This window comes from Cavia porcellus, unplaced genomic scaffold, assembly GCF_034190915.1.
Source record: "Cavia porcellus strain 051 isolate PalLab524CR breed Dunkin Hartley unplaced genomic scaffold, mCavPor4.1 scaffold_30, whole genome shotgun sequence".
NCBI classification, from domain to species: Eukaryota; Metazoa; Chordata; class Mammalia; order Rodentia; family Caviidae; genus Cavia; species Cavia porcellus.
This window is the reverse complement of record NW_026947513.1, coordinates 42,863,689-42,883,894: the sequence shown is the minus strand read 5'-3', so window position 1 is coordinate 42,883,894 and position 20,206 is coordinate 42,863,689. Positions and strand designations below refer to the sequence as shown.

The 20,206-nt window shown below is 35.8% G+C and overlaps 1 protein-coding gene across 1 annotated transcript in view; it reads left to right on the top strand.

Moving 5' to 3' along the window:
* The first annotated feature begins 846 nt into the window (after positions 1–846).
* LOC100720587 (transmembrane protease serine 11C-like) overlaps positions 847–20,206 on the top strand; it is a 41,921-nt gene continuing 22,561 nt past the window's right edge. Inside the window, exons 1-4 of the mRNA XM_023562399.2 lie at positions 847–941; positions 4,126–4,244; positions 10,001–10,119; positions 17,208–17,275. Of these exons, the coding sequence (XP_023418167.2) occupies positions 847–941; positions 4,126–4,244; positions 10,001–10,119; positions 17,208–17,275 (401 nt within the window). The remainder of the gene's footprint in view (positions 942–4,125; positions 4,245–10,000; positions 10,120–17,207; positions 17,276–20,206) is intronic.

Below are 20,206 nucleotides of genomic sequence, written 5' to 3'. Positions count from 1 at the left end.
GCTTCTACTTTAGCCCTCCCCGCCTTTTTTCTTCAGAGTAGACAAAGTTATTACATTAAGACAAAGTCAGATCATCACAGTGCTCTACTAAAAACCATTGAATGCTATCATTGTCTCCAAAATTAAATAAAAAGATTATTTTCAGAACCACAAGGCCCACAGGGTCTTTGTTTTGGGGAATTTTTATTAGTGCAGTACATAATGATTTTATTCATTATGAGGAGCTAGTACATGGACACAACACATCTTTGTTCTTTTTACTTCTCCCCCAACCCCCACACCAGTCCCAGTCTCTTGTTCTCTTCTCAGGGCATTCATTGAGTTGTTCTCCCTTTCTGGGACATTCCAAATATCCACATGGATAATAACATCCTCATTAGTGTAAGTCTTCTCGGATTTTCCCTTCCCTTGCCACCTCATCCCCTTGTACACCCTTGAATTTCTGATCTTTGTCCAGTTCTACCCTTTCCCTGTATCACCTAAAGCTTTCACCAGTTGTGTTTGAGCTATGATCTGGCATAGATGGTTTTATGTATTTCAGTTTTGTGTATTGCCTGTCTCCATTCAGTGCAATGTAAGTTCCATAAGGAGAGATCTTTGTTCCTATAGTGTCTGCTACATAGTAAAAATTTACAAATAGTTTCTAAATGAATGAATATTAGCTTAGTATTTCCATCATTACCAAATATATATTTGTATATATTTACAAATAAACTGGTCAAATACTATATTCACTATTTTTTTTTACCTTGTTCTTGCCAATCTGATGCTTATGCCACTGAGCTAAATCCCTGGCCGCCATATATTCACTATTTCTAAAGTCTATTTCTGGTCTCTGCCTACTGGATGCCACCACCAGAAGGCCCTTTCCTATGGGTGCCCAGCACAGGCAAAAAGAGCCAGCAGATCTGCCTCAGCCTGCCGGTCACCGTCACCAGAAGGCCCTTTCCTACAGGAACCCAGCGTGGATAGAGAGATCCAGACAGATCCACCTCTGCCTGCTAGATGCCACAACTGAAAGGCCTTTTCCTATGGGTGCACAGCAAGGTAGAAAGAGCCAGACAGATCCACCTCTGCTTTCTGGGCTCCACCACTGGAAGGCCCTTTCCTGAGGTGACCAGCACAGTTAGCACCAGTAGATCCACCTCCACCTTCAGAGAGCTGCCATTGGAAAGCTTCTTCCTGCAGGTGACCAGCATGAGTAGGGACACACAGTCAGGTAAGCCCTGTGCACCTGTAGGCCACCACTGGAAGCCCTTGGTTCCTTTGGGCAGCCATCACCCAATAGAGGAATCAGAAAAATACACTTCTGTGTGTCTGTCACCATCATGGGAGTCCCAGTGTAGACACACAGGCTGAAAGAAGCAGCCCCATCTCCATGCATCCCTGATCATCAGGGAAGCCCCAGTGTAGCTGCACTGGTCTGGAGAAGCCTGCTCCATGCCCTGCTACGTCCTATAAATCTGGAGTTAGAGGAACCCAGGTGCCTGTCCCATTCCCCTACACTATGGAAGGGCAGCCAATGTGGGAAGTTCCTGGGGTCTTACAACCAGCTTGTTGGGAGGAACTCAGGAAAATGTCAAGATGAAAGAGCAAAAGGCAATCTCAGACCTCCAGCCCACACAGAACAAGTCTGGGAGATACAGTCATTGGAGAAAATGGAAGGTACACACCTGCAGTTTCTGAGAGGATAGCAATTGAAGTAGGCAAACAACTTCATGAGATTGTAAAAGCAGTCAAATCAGAAAGAAGAAATCACAAACATATTGAAGGAATTGCTCAGCAGGTCTAAAGACATAGACAAAAAATAGGAACATAGGAAAATGATGGAAACCTTGAATGACTATAGGAAAGAATTACAATGCATGAAACAGATTCAAAGAGAGATCCAGGAAATTAAAAGGTGGCAAAACTGCTTGAAGGAGACTGAACATAGATTTTTAAACCTTAAAGACAGGATTGCAGCTAGTGATCATGAAAGGAAAGATCTCTTAAAAACAACATGGAATCAGGAAATAACTCAATGGTATAATAATGCAAAGAAACATAATTTTAGGTATTGATGAAGAAGCAGGGGTCAACCCAAATGTAATTAAAAGGCTATTTACAGAAACTATAGAAGAAAACTTCCCAAACATGGGAAATGGATCTGACATGCAGATAAGTGAGGCATACAGGACTCCAATTAGTCATAACCAAAGTAAATCTATACTCAGCCATATAATAATCAAGATCCCAATAATCAAGAAATTCACCAAAATAAAAGAATATTAAAAGCTATTAAAGAAAAGAAATAGATCACCTATAAAGGTGATCCAATAAAGGATCACCTATAAAGGAAAACCAATCAGAATCACAGCAGACTAAGAAACATAAACCATCAAATCAAAAAGAGTTTGGGGTGAAGTATTTCAAACCCTGAAAGAAAACAACTTCCAGCCCAGATTGATCTACTCTGCAAAACTATCTTTCAAAATTGATAGAAAAATAAGATAGTTATGATAAAGAACAACTAAAGGAATTCATGACTACCAAACCAATCCTACAGTGAGTGCTAAAGAATATTCTAGAGAGAGATAAAGATGACCATGGTTCTAGAAACAGCAGCAGAGAAGGAATGCTGAACAACACAGACAATTGAATGAAGGGAAAAGTGGAGGGCCAACTACAGAAGAATAGCATGGCACAGACGAACCAATTGATGCTGGTTGTAACCATTCATGTAGATGGCTTCTGGTCAGCACTGGGAGAGTGGATCAAGAAACAAGATTCCTTGATACACTGCATACAAGAAACACGTTTAACTGGAAAGGAAATTCATACACTGAAAATCAAAAGAGAGAAAACAATTGTTCCATGTGACAAGAGAATAGAAAATTTAAAAAAAAAAAAAAAAGCAAGGTAACTTTCCCATCAACCACAGAATGAATAAGAAAGATACTGTGTTTTCATGCAGTGGAAAGCTTCCCAGCTATAAAGTAGAATAATCTCAAGGCTCCTGTAGGTAAATGGACCCAAATGGAGATCATGTTCATGGGTGAAACAGTTTGAACTCATACTCATGAACTCTAGCATAAGAAACTAAAGGAGTTAATGGGATTCAAAAAGCAAAATGGTTATTTTAAAAGTGATATAGGAGGAAACACCTGGGAGGGAAAGATGGTAACTAGTGTTAACTTCTTATTGTCTTGCCTTGAACTCTTGTTTAGTTTTCACGATTTTGTTAGGTTTGGCTTTGTTCTGTCTTGTTTTGTTAGATTTTACTCTGTCTGATGACAGGGGCAGCTATTTTGAATATAATAGAATATATTATAGTAATCTTTATTTCCTATTATATTGCTTTGAAGTCTTATAATTCTTTCATTCAATTAATTGGTTTTATTCTGCTTTGTTTGATTTTAATATATGTGATGGTATGAATAGCTATTTTGAAGAAAACAAGACTTTATAGTAGCCATTGCTGGTTTCCTATCATCTTGCTTTGAACTCCTATTATGCTTTTGTTCTTCTGTTTTGATCGGTTCTATCCTGTTGTGCTTTATTTGATTTTCTTATGTGTGATAGTATATACAACTTTTTTGAGGAAAATGAGATATTATAGTAGCCATTATTCATTGCCTGTTATCTGGTTTTGAAGTCTTGTAATGCTTTCATTTTTTGAATACTTTTATACTATTTTGTTATGTTTGCTATTATTATATGTGAAGGTATGCTCAACTATTTTGAAGAAAACAAGAGACATTATGGTAGCCACTGCTGATGACCTGTTGTCTTGTTGTGAAGAGCTGTGTTGCTTGCATTGTTCTGTCCTGATTTGCTTTGTTTTGTTTGTTTTATTCTCTTTAAAGTAAAAACAATTTGGAAAAAATAAAGTCCATTTCCCAGACTCATATTCCACTGAGTCTATAATTAATGTAATATATTTTCATACTTAACATCAAATCTATATTTATTTCTTTTTATGTATAATAAAATGTATGTATGGAATATATTCTTAGCATGTTTATAGTACATGTTTACATTCCTTCCAGTGAATCAGCACATGTACATAATACATCTTATTTATTTCTGAGAGTCCTATATTAGGCTCACACTGACACTTTCTGTCTTATTCTTTTTGCTTAGAAGAACAGAGTCAAAAGCACAAATGAAGCTCACAAGGCATGGGAAGATTGCCCTGGGTATCTTATTGGTTGTGACAGCAGCCATCATCATTGGACTCATTGTCTATTTGGTTGCCTATGGTAAGGATTCTTTATGTTTGGCTTTTTAGTCACATGGATTTGTTGAGTCCAGTTTGATAATATTAGAAATTTTGAGAATTAAAAAAGAGAAGAAATGAGAAGAGATTATTTCTAGGGTCAGCAATTTTTACTGCACTCTGTGTTCTTGTTTCTAAAGCTTTATAGGTAGAACTGATATATGTATAAACAATTGCACATTTAGCATCCATATCTCAGTGAGTTTTGATCTATGTATACATCTATGATATCCTCATTACAATTAAAGTAGTAGATGTTTTCATCTTCCTTAAGAATTTCTGTCTTCAAATTTTGTCCTTTAGCAACCATTAGCTTAGAGTGTCCTAAATCAGTGATTTGATATTCTTTCATGTTTTTCCTCTTAGGAAAGATTTGGATGCTGGGAACATGTTGATGAACAAAGTAGATACAGATCCCCCCTTTTCTGAATTTAACATTAGGGTGATAATAACAGTTAACAAATAAATATAAAATCTTGGACTGTGATTTCTTATTCTAAAAGTAAAACTTTTTACTCTAAAGTCTTTATTTTTCTCTATACAACATTTTTCTTTTAAGGTCTCCTTAGAAATTAGACTGTTCTCTAATATTTGGGGTGAAAGATAAAAACAACCTGTACTTATTTTTCAACACATATTTTGCACAAAATACAAAAAAAGTGGGAATGTTGGATTTTTCTTAAAAACACCTCTTCATAACATCCAGTTTTTACTAGTTTCTTTAACTCACTTTTCCTAGTCTTTTAAATGATGAGGACATTCTTTTTTCCATTTATATTTATTTTTAACTGTATATATTTATAGAGCCCACCTTGTGTGTGATAATTTAACACTTGAACATAATGGTTAATGATCAAAATAATAACCATTTTCAAAAAAAGATAATTACCATTTTCATTATCTTAATTGTTTCCATCTCTCCTTCATCTTCACTACTCAGTCTTCTATAGTCAGATCAATCATGCAAATATGATCACTACTTACCTGTTACTGATGCCAAACCATGAGGTATAATCATAGTCTATGTTCACAAAATTTGAATAAGAAGTGCTTGTTCAAGATTTGCCATTCATCAAGTGTGTTGCTAGAAACACACTTGTCTTGCCATTCAAAAGTGTGTTGCTATAAACAACAGAGGAAAAAAACAAATATTGCAGAAGCTATCTTTGGAGATGTACGTGTTTTAATTTTTTCATACTGTTACTATCATCTTGGCATGTGAAGAGCGGATGTGTTTCTCCCTTCATATCAAGGTGAGAGGTGGGCTTCTAAAAGAGAAGAATATGACTCAAGAAAGCCCTTAAAGATCAGGAACACAGAGGACTGGAGTCTGCCTCACACCTGGAATGTCTAAAAGGCAAGAGATTGGTGCTTCCTTGTTGAGCAGTGTAAGAGAAAGTAGTACTCAAGAGCACTTTGAAAATTCAAATCTCAGAAGAACATAAAGGCAGCTTCATATATTGGTGCCTCAGTTCACAAACACTTTTATTTGCAAACAATTTTATTTGCAGACTGAAATATTTGGCAAAATTTTGTTTTTTTCTGCATCAGATGATCAATATGACCACCGCCATCTTTCCCACATGAACACAAACACAAACACAGTGACTTTTCTAGAACAGAACCGTTAAATTCATGAACTGAGGTACAGCTATAACAGTCTCTTTTGATTGACACTCCCAGTTCCAACCAAAAGGTCACCTGGAGGAGAATTCAAAGCTTAAGTTAAAGCGCTAGTAGATACCTGATGTCTGCAGCTGCCCAAATGGCAAGAAAAAGTAAACTCAAGCTGGAATAAAGATATATTTGTCAATGACAAGAAAATATAATCAAGATATCTCCAGCAATGACAGGAAAAGATAGTTCAAATTTCAGCTTCATAATGCTCCTCTTTGTAGCGATGCTTTTTTGTGCCCTTAAAGATTTTGTAGTTCACTATCATAGACACCAAACCCAGAGACAATGAGCCAGCTTCCATAATAACTATTCTCTTGAGTCTGTACTTAGCTACAGAAAGGTGGCTGGGCAAACCAAAGCACAGCACAGATTTACACTCTTGAACATGTACCTTTATTTAGGATTCCCTGAAATGATAAGGACTCATCACACAGATTGAAATAAAAAAGCATTCACTGAGAAACTACTTTTGCGCTTAAGGCAGGGACCAAGCAAGGAGTTCCACAAGAATATAAAAGCAATGAAGAAAAGCTAGTAACTTTTCCTAGTGCTTGAATTTAAAACACACATCATCTAGATTAGTCTCAGTACATTTTTTTTTCTTTAAGATTCAATTAGTACGTATTTTCCTCTGTGAACCATTACAATTTCTGACACAATTACTCAGTTCTGCTGTTGTTGTGGCCAATGAAAATGGTAATTATCTTTTCGTGACATTATGTAAATAAAGAAGTATAGCTATTTTCCAGTAATAATTTATGGAACTAAAATTTGAGCTTCATATAATTTTTGCATTTCACCAAACATTATTAGTTAAATTCAACTTTTCAAAATGTAAAAACCATTCTTTGCTCATAAGCTTCCTCAAAACAGAGTAGTTTCAGCCCATGAACTATAGTTTTTAGATACCTGTTCTAATCAAATTAATTTTTAGCCCTAACTATACTTTGGAATCACCTACAATGTTTTTCTTAAAACTAGTACACATTGGCTGAGGATTTAGCTCAGCTGTATAAACACCTCCCTGGCAAGCATGAGGTTGTGAGTTTGATTCCTGGTACAAAAAAAAATAAAAAATAAAAAACTAGTACACCTTGGACAACAGGTACTAACTTAAAGTTCTACAGGAAAAGTAAGTTTTTGTGCCCTATTGCATAGGAGGGTGACTGGAGACAGTAATAAAGGATTGTATATTTCAGAGAAAATAGAAAGGATTTCAATGTTCTTAACACAAATAAATGATAAATGTTGGAAGAGATAAAAACATTTACCCTGATTTGAATGTTATGTAATATTTACATATTTTGAAACATCACATGGCACTCTACAAATTCCTGTAGTATGTCAATTAAAAAGCAAAACTACAAGAAACTAAATTAAATTCTAGTTTTTTACTTTTGCCAACATGAAAAATGCTAGCACACATCCCCTACTTTCACAAATGCTGTCTACAGAGAAAACTATGATTTCCCAAGTTCAGTTCTTCAGTTAGCTCTGCAGGACAGCCAAAGTTGAGAGTCATTGCTTTGGAGAGGCCAGATGCACATATGAGATACGGACATACATTGGTTTAGCACCTCAGCATCTTCTGGGTAGTGTTCTGCCATGCATGCGCTAAGTTACCAAGGTAATCTTGATGTACAAGATGGCTGTGGCAAGATAGCCATCATGCTTACTTCCCAAGCAGCCAGAAAGTGGACAAGGAAGATGATAAGTATGTCCTTTCTCAATAAGAAACATCTCAGAAGTAGATGTACTATTTTCCTTTTATTTCAGATTCCAAAGCATGATGTGCTCACTCACTCCTAGATGTGACAGGCTGAGAAATGTGGTTTTTATGTTAGCATTACATAGCATCTGCTCAGTTATATCCCCACAGAAAAAGAGAAGAAAGGAGACTAAGAAATAAGGCACAGTTTCTTCCCCCAGAAAGTTGTCACATTGCAGTGGATTAGTTAGGGAGGAATTGGTGAGGAAACTGACAGATTAGAGTGCTTGAAAAGTTTCTTGAGATGCATGGAGAAAAATCAATCATTTTGCTTTATGCTCTATTTTAAGACAATATTTGCCAATATTTCTCTGCTGGTTATAAAACATACTTTTAACCCCCCAAAATAACACCTTTACAATCAAGAACTATAAAGTGAAAGCAAAAGTACCAGAGTCCAAGCATCAAACAATAGTTTCTCAAATTCAAATGCATTTGCCTTGTCTTCTCATTTTTTACCCAAGGGCCAAAGGATATATACCTTCTCCTGAACTGTCTCTTCAGTACCAATTTTAATATAAATTCTAACAGACTCTTCAGCAGACAGCGTTTTGACTCTGCAGAGACTCATTTGGGAGAACCTGACTCGGAAAACTACTTTCAACAAGTCTTAAATATAGATGACATAAGTTGAAAATCAAGCTGAGAATACGCAAAACGGTGCATCTCCTGAGATCAGTGAAGCCAAGAACGGGAGTGACTGGCTCTCACAGAACCCAGGTCTGAGCAAATAATCGACCTGTGTGAGAAGCATGAAGGATGCAACTATGTAGGGACAAGTGTGCTGACATCATGACCGGTTCATTATGAGCCCACATGTATGTAAAGTCTAAATATCCACTAAATGAAAAAGATTCATGCAAATTAAAAATGAAACTGATACTGCTCAGACCATAGGTCAGCTGGCTTCCTTTTACAAAGGAAATCCATTTCCTTGAACAATGATTGTAGATTATTTTAAAGTAATTTTCATAATTATTGTGTACTGGAACATGTACTAATAAAAATTTAAAATTTTGAAAAGAAATTAAATAAAAATATAAGGATTCATCTCAGAGAGATGAACCCTGTCTATCATCTGACCTAGATTATTTGTAAAATACCACTCTTCTAGGGATAAAAATAACACTTTAAAGCAATCATATGAGCTAACGTTTTTCTGCTCAGAGTCTAGGTTATACTTAAAGGCAATTAGGACAGTGTGCTATTTCTTCTGGATGCCAATAAAGCAGTCAACTTATCTCCAGCCCTTCTAGCACAGTGCAGGGTGAGCTAATCACAGGAGCTGCAGAATGGCTTTACTAGTCAGCAGAGTTTGAAAGTCATTCAGTAGTTCCCACAAGTTACAGTTATCTAACCTCACTCCTCATCTCACAACCTGATGTCAAAACTTTGATATTTCTAATAATATGTAAGTTATGCAGTATTTGTGCAAAAGAAATATGTAATATCAAAAGTTGTATTTTTTGGAATTGTTCTAAATACATCCTGTGACATTGAAATATGACTTTAGTGATGACACATTTTAATGATTTCTACATAACTAGGCAATAATTTATTTTGTTACTTTACTACTTTAAGATCGGAGATTGTTATTTTTTATCTTATTTTAAAGAGTTTTTTATACATAGATTTATGTGCTACTCAGACACAAAATCAATTCTAAAGGGAAAATTATTAAATGCAAGATATGAATATATTTCAAGATTTTGATGATACACTATCTTTCAAAAAATTTTTTGTTTTGGTTTTGTTTGCCAATTTAATCCCCCAAGAAAGTATTTTATTCCACTTTGATTCATTTCAATTATTTGTATCTGTGAAAACGCATAGATAAGTCCAGATAATTAACTGCAGCCACTGAGATGAAGAATTTTCTTAGAACACTGCAAAACACTCTTACTTCTTTCTCCTTTTTATTCCCTCTCTCCTCCCTTTTCTATAGTTTTACTCATTTTTCTAGGTATAGCCTGTGATTATAGCAAAGACTAAGAAAATTACTATCCCATAATGTGATCTCTTTTTATAATGACATCTGTTTCCAGATTACCCAAACTCAAAAGCTGGCAAATTAAAGTTTTACATTTAAATTTTTAATATGTTTTAGTAAGGCTATAATTTAATTAATATTCCTCAATCAAAGCAATTTTAATAACCACTGGGCATCAAGACCATTTACATATCAAGTAACCTGAAACATATTCAACATATTCTATTTCACATGACTTCCATGGAATAAAAATGGTTACATAGTGATTGGTGTGAAAATATGCCTTTTTTTCTCTCATTCCCAGGAAAGATACCTTTCTACTACCACGTCAGCTTTAAAGTCAACAACATTGACTATAACAACAAATTTGCAAAACCATATTCACAAGAATACATGGACCTAAATAAAAAAATTGTATCTTTGGTAAGTCGATATCCTTTTCTATACAGTCCTTTAAAGACCATTTTGTAGAAAGGCCAGGATGTCAGCAGTCATTTTCGAAGTTGGAAACAATTCTTTTCCATTACCTCAGTTCTAGATTAGGACAGTCAGTCCTTTCAGAAAGTCAGTTACAAAACATGTATGGAGAAAAAAACTGAAGAAGTGGTATATTTCCAGAACACCTACAAAATGCCCGACATGAGAGATGATCGATTAACATTTTAACTGCAGTATATTAAATCATTATTTGAAGATTTAGCAGTCAGAAAAAGGGAGACAGAAAACCACCACCTTTTGTTCAGCTTTATTTAAAAAAAAAAAAAAAGGAAGCAACAGGAAAGCATTACTATACTGATTAAGAAATAAACTTTAGCCTCAACGCCCTGGTTCAATTCTAAATTTAACCATTGACCTGCTGTGTGACCTTCGCCCACCACACTTCCTCACTCCTCAGTTTCTTTAACTAAAAATGAGATCACAATGCTTATATGCCAGCACCATTGTGAGCACCTCAGATAAACACAAGATGAAGTGTGCCATGATCTAGTAAATCCTGTCGTTCTGTAAGTTCTTAAAAATGATATCTAAAATGTAATTGCCCCAAATGGGAGTGTGATTAAGATCCTGAACACATTGCAATGTATGACAAAGTTAGCATATAACTTCAAAACTGCTCTAGATATAACCACTAAGACGTCATCCTTTGTGCTATAAATTCAGACCAATTCATTGAAATAAATTAACCTATTTTTACTACATAATGAATATTCTGGTTAATTATCCCATCTTCCTGGTCAATCAAGTACAAATCCCTCTGCTTTCTTTTCAGCTTCCCTGCTTGAAAAACAAGCACTAATAAATATTTCTCATACTTTTCTCATTTACATGCGTCACAATACCTGTTCTCACATGCCTTTCTTCTGTTTTCATTGAGGGCAGTGATGCTTCAGGTATCATAGTTATGACCACATACACAATACTCATAAGTACATCATTGGTGATAACGTGAATTGAATGGAGTCATGAATCAGTAGACAAACCTGACAGTAATTATCATGACACCTACAGCCTATTATTATTCTAGTTTCTGCTATTTAATTCATGTGATGATTTACCCTAAAAAGAGAAAATAAATTGGGTGAAAAGAGTTGCTATCTTACTATAAATACAGTTTTTTAACTAAAAAGAATAGTTCTTGATAGGAAACATCTCTGTAGTTCTGGCATGTGGTTTGCCAGTGTGTGATTGAAAAACTCTCACTCTGTCTTCTTCCTTTTTTCCCATCTCTTCAGCAGACATGGTACCCAATTAAATGGGACAGAAATTCTAAACAGGAGTAGGGCAAGACCTTAACATAATAATTAAAATTTTCAATACAGTCTAAGCACTTTATATTTTGATATTTCATGCTCACTTTTCATACAAACAGAGGCACTCAAAATTAATTTACCCAGACATCCTTGCCTGTAAACTCTCACTTTGACTTTTTGTTCTGTAATTAAAGAGTGCACAGATATAAAATCATGAGCACAGTTCATATTACACATGGCTAGTCAAATATTCCAAAATGTTGAACAAAATTCAATTCAACATGGTTTAAGCTATCTAGATGCACTGACTGTAGATAACCAACACAATAACTGATATGTACAAGGCACTTAACATTGCCCATACAAAGCAGGTCACCCACACTGATGTAACAGCCCATGCACTGGGTCATCAAGAGTAAAGCACATCTTTGGTCAACGTACAGCTGGGGCATTTGTCAGATAACAAGGTTTCTACTGGGCTGAGTTTGCTGGGCTATATGTCTCTGGAAATTCCTATCACATGAAACATTACCTGCAAGATTCATCAGAAGTAGAAATGCATCATTTCTAAAGACAATGAAAACTATGACAAACATAATAGTATAAGTGAGCATGATATTCCAGAGTGTAAGTCCATCCATAGGCTCATTTTCAAGGTCTTCCCATCAGCATCATCTAGAGCTGGTGGGTTGGCATTTTGAGCATTTTACTTGGAGAAGTGGAAAGAAGAGAAGTATGTGGTTGCGAAAAGAACATGAGAGAGAAAAACATTCTAGATCTACTTGAAATTCAAGAGCAATATTTGGAGTTGTGATATGTGTGTCATTTGAATTTTCAATCTTCTTCTTATTTTGGGAAAATAAGTAGTTCTGAAGTCCTCAGCCTTGTTGTATAATCCCAGGTGGATTCCTGAGACTTGGCATTTGGACTCCAAGTCAACATCAGATAATCCTTTATCCAGAAAATCTGATAAAGGACTGCACTTTTGGAGAACAATAGATATTCTATGAGTGTCACTGGACAAATTCCCATAACTTCACTTTACAGTGTCTTGGAACACCTGTCGCATAAGATTATTATTTTCTATAAAAGCTACCAGTCCTGGTATTATTTAAGGTATGTGTTGATATTTTGAACTATGCAAGGTGAATACAAGGTAGAAAGTTATTAATAGGTTGAGGACATTAGAACACAGTATAAATAGTCTTTAGAAAAGAGAAGCGCTAACCAAAACATTAAAACATCAGGAGAATTTTGATTTGGAGACATGCAATATCAAAACTAGTTCTATATTATCCATCTACTCACAATTTTATTCAACAGTATGAAATGTTATACACCTGCATTCATATTGAAGCTTATATTTAAAAGTAACAGCATCACTTAATAACTCACTATTTGGTCCCCAGGCCAGTCTCTAACCCTCGTTTCAGCTCAGACCATTCATGTTCTCCACTTACCCTGCCATTATTTCTTAAAGCCAAGCTGTCACCTTTTCCTCCTTTACCCAATTAATCACCAGATTTTATTAAGTATTCCCTGAAAGTGGTTGTACCCTAACTTTCAAGGTAATACTGTTGTTTCAAAATAAATACAAATTCCTTTCTGTCTTCTAACCTTATTGAAGTGACAAAATAAAAATAAAAGTAAAATTATCACATTGTAATGTTCCTTACAACAACAAAAATAATGCCATTTATAAAGTTAGCAGTTCTAGATGATTAAACTAGAAATCTAATTATGAGTAAAATCTCAGCACCACAATTACTTACAAACTCATAATCCTGCAAGGGTAAAATATGGGTCTCCCATAGGTGAGTTTCCCAAGCAGAAGCTTGTAATAAACCTAAAATCAGAAACAAAAAAGATTAAGAAACCTAGATGTGGATAATTAATTAATTAATGCACTTGAGTATTTCAAGAGAAAGTAAGATACTCTAAATTTAAAAACTGAATCTAAGATTCTAGGAATCTTAGATAGTAGGAATATCAATGTAATAAGAAAAGAATGTAATATGCATTTAATGAAAATAGGGCAAAGCTTTCTTTATAGTACATCTAAATTCTTAAACACTCCAGTAATTTGATTACTATGAGCAATAGTAGTGTTTTGTAAGATATTGAAATATAAGCCCATATAAAATTAAGATTAATCACCAAAAATTATAAAATATTAAAATTTTTACTCCATTTACTTTTAGTTTTTAAGTGTTTAACATCCACAAAAACTATGGGACACAGAAAAATGAAACAGATTTCACAAAACTTATTTGACTAAAACTATAAAATCTTTTTGAAAATTATTTTAAAAAAAAGAAAATTATGAAAAAATGGGAAGAAAACATATGATCTTACAAAGGAAGACTCATCATTTTAATTATATCAATCAACTTCAAATTAATCTAAAAATTCACTAAAATCTTTTAGTGTATGATAAAAATGATATTTCTGATTCCATAAATAGTATTGAGACAATTGGCTAGTGTCCTGGAAAATACAGGAAGTAATATTACTTGTGTACTGGAAAATCATTGGGTAAATACAAGTAATGAACATGGCCAGAGATCTGTTTATGTATTTGAAAAATTTAGTGGAATAGATTAGTTCTTTACAGACTTTTCATGTCCATGAATCTTTTACTGTCAATTCTAATATTGTACTCTAAACATTCCAATTCAAAATGCCTCGTCCTGCTCCAAACACCTAGAGACACACATTTGTTCTGCCTGGTCTCTGTAGCTGTAAGTACACAGTCTATACCTTACTGCCCCAATTACCTCCTTCAGAGTAGAAACCAATCACTGTTGAACATATTCAAATTATATTTGCATAAAGAAAAGGACATCATTGAACAGAAGGGCTGCAAAGAGGGAAAAAGAACAATTAATTTTTTAAGGAGAAAAAGTAGATTTATGAAATAGGTAAAATTATTTCTGGGACCTTGGTGAGTTAACACTAGAATTATTCTGAGCTTATAAATAACTATATTGTTTTATCCTTCCCATAGAATTTTTCTTTCCCACAAGGAATATGACACAATATTAACATTGCCCTCCTAGAATGCAGTTCAGTACCTCATGGTGTTTTTGTCAGAGAAATTATTAGTGAGCTCATTCACCATCATCTTTAAAAACATCTCTTCGTCCAAGCCCTACCCTTGGCCAGCGCTGTACAAAATTTTTACGCGCATGTTGCTGTTCCTCTCCATGCCACAGTCCTGGCTCCGCCACCAGCCCTCAGCCTGGGGTCGGTACCACCCCGGCCTAGCTTCTGGCTGGTGTCTCCACATTGTTCCCAGGTGGTCTTGATGTCTCAGAAATGCTTATTTTACATGATTTGTCATGGAATTTGTTCTAATAAATCATTCTTGTACCATATGGCAGCAGAAAAATAAAATAAAAACGTATCTTGTGGATCTTTGTTCCCCTCTAGCATCATTTTCCATTTTACTTAACAAACAAAATGATGTTGGATATGCTGGCTTTGTCCACTTCCTCTCCCATTCTCATTTTAATTCAGCCCATCTCTGAACCTGTTGTCTTCACCCCACTGAATTTCTGTGATGGGGCCTCTGAAGACCTGTCAAATCCGGTGATCTTCTTCCTCGGTCTTCTCATCTTTATTTTCCTCCCTCTTAATGAGCTGTTCTTCAGGTGCCTTTATTGGTACCTTACCCTCTGCAAATCTCTTGGCACCAGGGGCCACCACCGCCCTTTGCAAGCCGAGCGTGCGTCCCTGCTTCTCCCACGCTGCTAGCTCTGGTCCTCTTTCCCTTGCCAGCCTCCCTCCTACCACCACACCCAAGGCCACTCAGTGAATGCCAGCTATACTGATAACTCCCCAAACACAACTCCTTCACCCCTAAAACTTTTCCTTCGGCATTCTTAGCCATCTCATTAAAAACACCAAACTCAATCCATTTGCCCAACCTAAAAACCTAGCAAAGGAATAATTTCCATCAGTAACAAATCTGCATGCTCTGTTGATTCTGTATCTAAATGTAACTTTAATCTTTCCACCTCTCATTAACAGCAGCCATTATCATCTCTCCCAAACTCCTACAGTTACCTCCTAGATCGTTCTTTCATTTTCACCCTAGTCTTCCCATGATCCGTTCTCCACACAGTAGCAGTGATTTTTTTAAAAAATGTTTTTATTTTTGTGTATGTTGGTGCTTGGAACTGAACTCAGGACCTCACACTTGCAGGCAGATGCTGCACCACTGAGCTACAGCCCCAGCCCCACTAAAGAGACACTTTAAAAATTAAAATCAAATTACATACACCAGCTTAATATTCTCCAAAGATTTTCAATTTTCTCATATTTATATAGAAATAACAATGAAAATAAATATAAAACAAGAAGAATAGTATCAAGTCATATAAAGCAGATTTTTAAAAGACTCTCTTGGCTGGCCTTTCCCCATTCCTCCTCTCCCTTCACACATTCTCTCACATTCCACCTTCAAGTAACCCATATTAACAACACAGGGCACATCTTTCCTTATTTCCCTCCTTACCTGTATTAACCCAAATAGAAAAGTAAAATGACATAGGTATGTTTGTTAGTACAGAGATTCATTATACAGTTTCATAAAAGTTGTTTTTCTTGGTACTACCTCTTAAAAATGTCTCTATGTCCATGTAAAGGTCTAACATAGTCTTCTCAATGACCTCAAAATATTCCTTAGTATGGATGTGGCAGAACCTTTTCATCTCTTTCCCTGCTTGTAGGTTTTGACTTATGTAATCAAAGTTGAAAATAAAAATCTCTTTACTACACCCCTGTGTTTTTAATCTGACAAGTATCTAGCATAAGATTCCTAAATCAAATGAGGACTTTAACATTTTATTTTATTTTATTGGTACCATGCATCAAACTCACAACCTTGCACTTGCCAGGCAGGCACTGTGCCACTGAGCTCTATCTCTGGTTTTCAAATTTTAATTTTAAAAAAGGCTGACAAGTTGCTCTTCAAAAAGTTAAAGCAACTCACCCAGGCAGGGTGAGCAAGTCTGTGCACCCCTCCCAGTCCCTTGAGGGTCTCACTTGACCCTTTGGAAACCTGGCCCCACCGGCAAGCTGCTCTCATATTTTTTGGTAAAAGTATGTCATTATTATTTCATTTGATATATTTTTTAAAATATTTGTTTCATTTAACCTTTCAGGCTGCAGATTTAGATTTGAAAAATGACAATCGTCTTTTTAAGTTGACCTACTGAATATTTAATCTTTCAATTTTTGGTTTTTAGTACCCTGGCAGCCTCTTGTGTGTGTGTGTCTCATTATTCTTATGTGTGCTTCTTTTGCCATATTGTTCATGTTGCTGTTTTCCCAAGCAGTTATAGTTATAGTTTAGGCAATATAAGAACTGACCATTGTGCAAAAGAAAACAGACAGAAACATCTCTGAGGACATTTCTCCTAAGTTTTATTGCATTGATACTCACTAAAAATTTGCATGTGGAAAGCAGTCGATGTGAGTTGGTCTTTTGAATTCACCTCTATCATGCTGTTTCAGATAATCTGGAAAAAATGTGAATATTGAATATTTAATATTAAGGAATCATTTAATTTGTGTAAAGCATAAAGAGGTTAAATGAAATAGATTTAGCTGTACATTGATAAAGGATCAAGCCAAATGATGGCTACTTGATTTGTTTAGTTCTATTTGTGTTTGTATATTTGAAGTTTTCTAAAGTGAAAACTAAAAGAAAAAAATGGAAAGCATACATCATTATCTATTTTACTTTTTTAACAGGTAAATGAAACATTTCATGAATCCAAACTGAGAAGGCTGTATGTCAAATCTCATGTTGTCCAAGTAAGGTATGTAATGAGACTGACAGACATAAGAGCTTCATCCTTCTATTTCTCTTCTTGTACGGAATGTTTCTGCTTGGCAACAACTGAAGGGCTGAAATAAATTTGAATTTGCCCTCTTTTATGGATCAACATGCTATCTTTCCTCTTGTTATTTAGTATTAGCATCATCAGGCATTAAAATGCTACAGATAAAATACTGTGCTTGGTATTATGCTGGGGATAAAAATTAAGTTTCCTAGTATAACCAAGAGTTTAAAATGGGTCTTCAAAACTCAGGTTTCTTTTTTCTTTTCTTTTGTTTTTTTTTTGTTTGTTTGTTTGTTTTGTTTTTTTTTTTAATGAAGTCACTTTTCTAGCATCCTCATGCTGAGGTACAATCCCTCCCAGCCCCATTGCTGGGGGCTTCAGCAGAACCAGATTTTCAGCATCTCCTGGCCTCTCAGGCCAGGGGGTTGGAACCTGCTCACATTCACACATGTGTGCTTCCTGACTTTTACCATGCCCCTTCTATAAATTAGACCACTTCTGTGGGCTCAAGGTGGGGACAGGCTCGCTGCTCTCCCAATTTGACTAAACTGTAAATAATTTATTTTTCCATTGCTATGGGCTTTTCTCAGCTCTCTGAGTGTGGGCAGGCAAATCAATCCAGACAGCAGGGATAGGTCTGAGCCTCTTAGAAGCCACTAGGAGCTCCTGCCACTAGGAGCATAATAACTGCCTTCACCACACTGTGAATACGTAACTCAAGAAGAAAAACTCAGAAGCATAAACTAAGATCATATGTTAAATTATTCTCTAGCATTGTTAGTGGAGGGAAAGTCTCTCTAGGAACAAAAGATAACTTTCAAAACAGATTAGTAAAAACCACTCCTGAAGGGGAAGACATTCTTGAAATACAATAATTCTATGGCCCTGTAACAAAAATTACATGAAATTCTACCCAAAAACTCAACTTTTTGAGCTACAACTGCCAACATTTTAAACTGTACCTATTTGGATATGAGTGGCATTAAAACAATACTTGAAATCCTAAATGTTCCTGCCTTCAACCCCAGGTATATTTTTTAAATACAGTTGGAAAAATCTGACTGGTTTAAGACTAGGATTAAGTATTTAAAGTAAATTAAGCCCATATCAAAAATAAAATAAATTTTTTAGTATTTGTAATAAAAATCTCAATGGCTGGAGTAAATAGGAGATATAATTATTTTCAGTGTCCACAAAAATATAAATAAATATATCTTTTCCAGAGTAACGTCAGAAGTGATTTCTTTTGTAAATGTAGAAGGGAAAAATAACAGCTACTAATACATGTAGGAAAGTTAATATGATTTGAAATCCATTTGTGCTTAAAAGTACATCATATGGTATTTTATATTCTTGGATTATTTTTAAGTAATTACTGGTTTGTTTTTAATGCTCTTACGCAGTATCTTCTTAGAATTCCTTCCCCCGTTATTTAGTATTAGTTATAATCCTAGATTGTTTATATTTACTAGTTTCACATTTTATGGATGAATAAACTAACGCCAAAATAAGTATCTTGTGAAGGTGACATATTTAATAAATAATAAACCAGTAATTGGACCTCAGGCAATCTATCGAAATCACTTTACTAATTTGTCTGGTCTCCAGCTTTTGCTCCTGCATAACTATAATTTATTCTCTTAGGGGCTGGAGGTTTAGCTCAGCGGCATAAGCGCCTGCCTTGCAAGCAGGCAGTCCTGAGTTCGATCCCCGGGACCGATAAAAAGGAAAAAAAAAAAAATTTATTCTCCAAATAGTGACCAAAATGAGCTGGAAAAGTATTCCGTCGCCCTGCATGACGCCCCCTCACAGCTCCCCACAAAACCCAGCTCCTCCTCACTGCGATCTCCCTGCTACCTGTGCATGCACTGACTTCACTAGTCCTCAGTAAACACACCGCAGGGGTTCCTATCCCAAAGCCATCAAACAGACAGCACTGAACAAAGTTACACAGACTCAGGAGACTTACATAGTGTTTTTGCAACTAAGAAAAAAAGCCAGAACTAAGCCCAAACCCACAGTAGCAGAGTTTTGGAGGCAGAGATGAGAAGGAGAGTTTAGGCCTCTGCGTGCTAATCCGCTTTCCTAAAGAAACAGTAAGGTTTCGCTGCCCTCACTTCTGGGAGCCCAGTGCCCAGCAGGGCTCCTCGAACCCTCTAGAGAAACCAGGTCTGGGCTGCCTTCTGCTTCGTTGGTTCTCTTTTGACCACGTTGTTTTCAGACCCTCGGAACATCATTTCCAGGGTCCTTAAAAGGTGAACACGCACTTCAAAGAAACCGAAAAAAAAATCATAATTACAAGTTTTATAAACGAAGTGCTCTGCAAGCATAAAGAACAGGGGCTGTGGTCAGGAAGAAAGCTGAGGTAATAATAACACAGCTAATGGAACCGTCAGCTTGCCCCACCTCTTGCCAGAACGTTCCTCCTCAGATCAGCATGCTGTACTCCTAACAGCCAGGATCTCACTTCAAGGAGGCCTGCGAAAGCTGCGTCTCGGTGAGACCCGAGCAGCATGCTCCCAAGAACCCTGTGGTCTGTGCTGATGTAGCACTGGCACCCAGGCCTCTGCTTGGCATATTATTTGGCAACACAACTGTTAAATGAACAAACAAATGCAAGGTTTAGAAATGAAAAGCAAAACTGCCTGTGGCATAGAACTGCAGACATTGTCAATAAAACTAACAAGCACTTTGTGAATCAAGAAAGGTTAAAAGAAAAATGACCTTTAGGTCATATTTTCAATGGTAAAGAGGATCCTTCTAGTCTAATAGCATCAGAATACTAATTCACACATCTATATTTAGTTTGGCTTCAGGTTATTATTTGATCCAGCAGAAGAGTTCAGAGTGACATTTGCAGTGTGAAAAAATATTGAAAATAAACAAAATTATGTCCTTGTCTTTCCA